At 30.0% G+C, this 3,308-nt stretch overlaps 2 protein-coding genes across 2 annotated transcripts in view; one reads left to right on the top strand and one right to left on the bottom strand.

Moving 5' to 3' along the window:
- Positions 1-384: 384 nt before the first annotated feature.
- On the bottom strand, positions 385-2,419 carry LOC105617979 (mitochondrial import receptor subunit TOM20 homolog). Its single transcript, XM_012199516.1, has 4 exons — positions 2,203-2,419; positions 1,299-1,390; positions 714-887; positions 385-626 (listed from the first exon to the last, which is right to left on the bottom strand). The coding sequence occupies exons 1-4, from the start codon at positions 2,327-2,329 to the stop codon at positions 582-584; spliced, it is 438 nt and encodes a 145-aa protein (XP_012054906.1). The 5' UTR covers positions 2,330-2,419; the 3' UTR covers positions 385-581.
- A 520-nt stretch (positions 2,420-2,939) lies between these two features.
- The window catches only part of LOC105617980 (WD repeat and HMG-box DNA-binding protein 1), an 8,587-nt gene continuing 8,218 nt past the window's right edge, over positions 2,940-3,308 (top strand). Inside the window, exons 1-2 of the mRNA XM_012199517.1 lie at positions 2,940-3,016; positions 3,102-3,303. Coding sequence (XP_012054907.1) covers positions 2,940-3,016; positions 3,102-3,303 — 279 coding nt within the window. The remainder of the gene's footprint in view (positions 3,017-3,101; positions 3,304-3,308) is intronic.

Consider the following 3,308-nt stretch of genomic DNA (forward strand, 5'->3'; position numbering starts at 1 on the left):
TAGGATAAATTAGTATTTCTCATAGAATATAAAATCAATATAAATAGTGACTACATACAAAATGCGATAGGACAATTATACCTGATGTTAAATCTATTAAAATTACGACTGTTTTAGCAATACGCAATATGTTTGTATCGAATATATATATTTTTCACAAAAATGTTTAAAGCTATATGTAAATTTTAGAGATGTTTATATTTTTCAAGAACATACATTAATGTAATTGGAGCATTGAAGAGAAATTAAATTTTTGATTTGGTATCAGAATACTATATGTTTTACATTTGTCAAAAATTGTCAGAATCGCTGTTCAATTAAAATTTCTTTTATTCAAATAAACGGATACTAAAATATATCCGTTTGACAAAATAAAATAATGAATATTTGTAAAAATTTTTAATACGGTTGGTACATACATCTACTAAGAAAAATGGAAGTTCAATACGGGACAACGAATTGTACAAATGTAGGATTTTCTAAATGTAAACTATATTCGCAGCCATATTATGCAAAGATGAGCAAACTCTTTGCTAATTTCAGATTTTATTTAAGTATTGTCAACAAAATTTTATATTCCTCTATTCAACATCTTCCTCCGCCATTTGGGTTTGCGATACAATTTTCTGTAAAAAAGCAAATTTAAAAAAAGAATACTATTACTATTACTATCTTTCATTTCAATATATTTTTTTTAATTAAAAAATTTGTACCTGGCCAACAACGGGTAGTCGCTGCACCAGAATTTGGAAAATTGGTGGTGGCAGAGTCTTCTGAAGAACTGTCAGCAACTGGGCTGGCTGTCCACAGACTGCTACTGCATTAGCCAAATGCTCAACTCCGCCATCTATTTCACCACAAGCCAGCAATTCCTCCCCAAGTTGAACCTAAACAATATAATATATATTACATGTTTAAATACATTTGAGGCGTGGCTTGGTCTACGGACTAGCAATCCGCGGATCCAGATTTGATTTTATCCGTGCCTTACATATGTGACATATGCAGGATATTGCCTATATTTAAGTAACGCTCCATATATAATTAAGAATTCCAATTGCATCTTAAACTAAGGAGCACCACTGATTCCAGTGATTAAAAGACAAATTTGATTAAATCAATTAACTTTTAAGTTCTTCAAAGAACTTAAAAGTTAGTTGATGATCATCTGTGATATGATCTGGTTGTATTGCCTCCTTACACTTTGGAGGCAGAAGGCAGGAGGCTATTAAATAATAAGTTTAAATAAATTTTGAAGGATTAAAGCTAGGTACAGTCAAAGTAACAGTAAGTTTTACCTCTTGCAGAAAGAATTTCTGTACCAATTCATGATCCCTCAAATCTGGCATCTTCGAGGAAGCTTTCTGCGCTTGCTTCTTAGCCTTTCTACCTATGAAATAAAAATAAAATCTTTTTTAGAAAGAATAAGAAAGAACTATATATATTTTTTATAGTTTGAGGCACAACAAAATGTTATATAGAGGAAAAAGGAATAAGATGACATTTAGTATAGATTATTTGTATTAATAAATTTTATCATATGCAATTCATTAATTTTATTATCTTTTTAGTATATATTTTCGTACTTTATTTTTCTTTAATTATATTCTTATATTATAATATTAAAATAATATAAGAAATGTTTATTACAATAAAATAAATTTTTTTATTTATAAAAAGTACATTTGTGTCTTTCTGTAATTTTATTCGTTATTGAAACTCTTACCCATATATGTGTGATATAGGAATAAGATAAAATTGATATGTTCTTAAAAAATATAAATTTAAAAAAATTCTAATTTATTTTACAACTTTTTAATTTTTACAAATAATAATCAAGACTGAAATGAATCTGAAAAAATATACATTTTTTTCTTTTTATCTCATCACAGAAATTAGGAAAAATTAACAAATTTTAAGGTCATCACCTCTTTTTTTCCCTATATTTATAATTACATTTGTAATGCAATAATAAATATTAAAATGAAATGATTTTTAATATATAAATATATTAAAAATTTTAATATATAAAAAAGGATTTATGTAAATGTATAAATGTATAAAATGAACTAGATGATTAATGTAATGTACGTGTCAAAAAGAATTAAACCTGTCTTTACCAGAGACATATTGATTTCTCTTAAAAACGTACATCACCACGAGGAAGTCACGCGTGCACGAGAATGAAAAATCAGAACTTACGTTCACGGAGCTTCTTTTTGAAATCGGGATCACTGCGACGCTTTTGATCAAAGTAAAAACAATAGCCAACAAAGATTCCGGCGATCCCAACTGCAATGCCGACTGCGGTTTTGGAAATCATGGTCATTCTAATACACAAAATCCTGATATATTACAGAAAATTCATGAAACCCTTGTCGCAACCTCGGCCATCATGGAAAAGGTTGCTTTCCATCACTTTTCTCATCGTGCGCACTGAACGTGCCCGCGAGAAACAGTTTTAGACATCAGCGTCTCTATGTGCATAAAATATGAAACTGCGAAGCACGTCACAGATAGTTGACTAATAGGTAACACGCTATGTCCAGTTATGTGTTATCCGCCGAAAATATTTGTGGCTACATAGTTCTATGTACATACAGGGGAGCCAGTAAACGGATTTCATTTAAAATACGGGCACGTCTACTCTTTCTTCTTATAGCCTGCCTTTGTTTTGCTTCTTTTTGAAGAAGAAGGGAGAAAGATAACCGGAGTAAACGAAATGTATGGATAAAACAGCGGGTATAATTGCATGACTAAAAATGAAAAACGAATAAATATCAATTTCGGTATGTTTCTTATAAAAATGGTTTGTATATTTGCTTCGTATTTTGTGTTAGTAAATTAACAAGTATTTGGAAATATTTATAGATTGATGAAAGATATACAAGTGCCTTTGATAATTTATCACCTGAATCTTTTGGCGATAATTCGTGAACATGTCATTAATAAGGAAACCCATGCGATATGCTCATCAAGAAGGACACACTGACGTTTGCTATTATTCTGGCGAAAAGTAAATGACATTATGTATATTATTGTATTGTATATATACTGAATTTATCACAGAAAGTTATTATTGAATGTGTCTGGGATTGTAGAAGAGGGCTCGTTACGTGTGGTTGCGATGGGGATGTTAGATTCTGGTTAAATTTAATGGACGATGACCCGACCACCAGTTGTATTTCGGAACAAGCAATTACTGTTATCTCAAAGGTACTTAATAATTATGAAGTAGTAATGAGCATCTGTAAAGATCTTCTTCAAAAGGAATGCTGTATCAAGATGATGTTTAAAAGAGACATAAT

Source organism: Atta cephalotes (genome assembly GCF_000143395.1).
Source record: "Atta cephalotes unplaced genomic scaffold scaffold00015, whole genome shotgun sequence".
Lineage (NCBI taxonomy): Eukaryota > Metazoa > Arthropoda > Insecta > Hymenoptera > Formicidae > Atta > Atta cephalotes.

Coding starts and splice junctions, on each gene's coding strand:
- LOC105617979 (XM_012199516.1), bottom strand. CDS start 2,329: ATGACCATGATTTCCAAAACCGCAGTCGGCATTGCAGTTGGGATCGCC. Junction 1,391..2,202: donor CAAAAAGAAGCTCCGTGAAC/GTAAGTTCTGAT, acceptor TTTATTTCATAG/GTAGAAAGGCTAAGAAGCAA. Junction 627..713: donor GACTACCCGTTGTTGGCCAG/GTACAAATTTTT, acceptor GCTTTTTTACAG/AAAATTGTATCGCAAACCCA.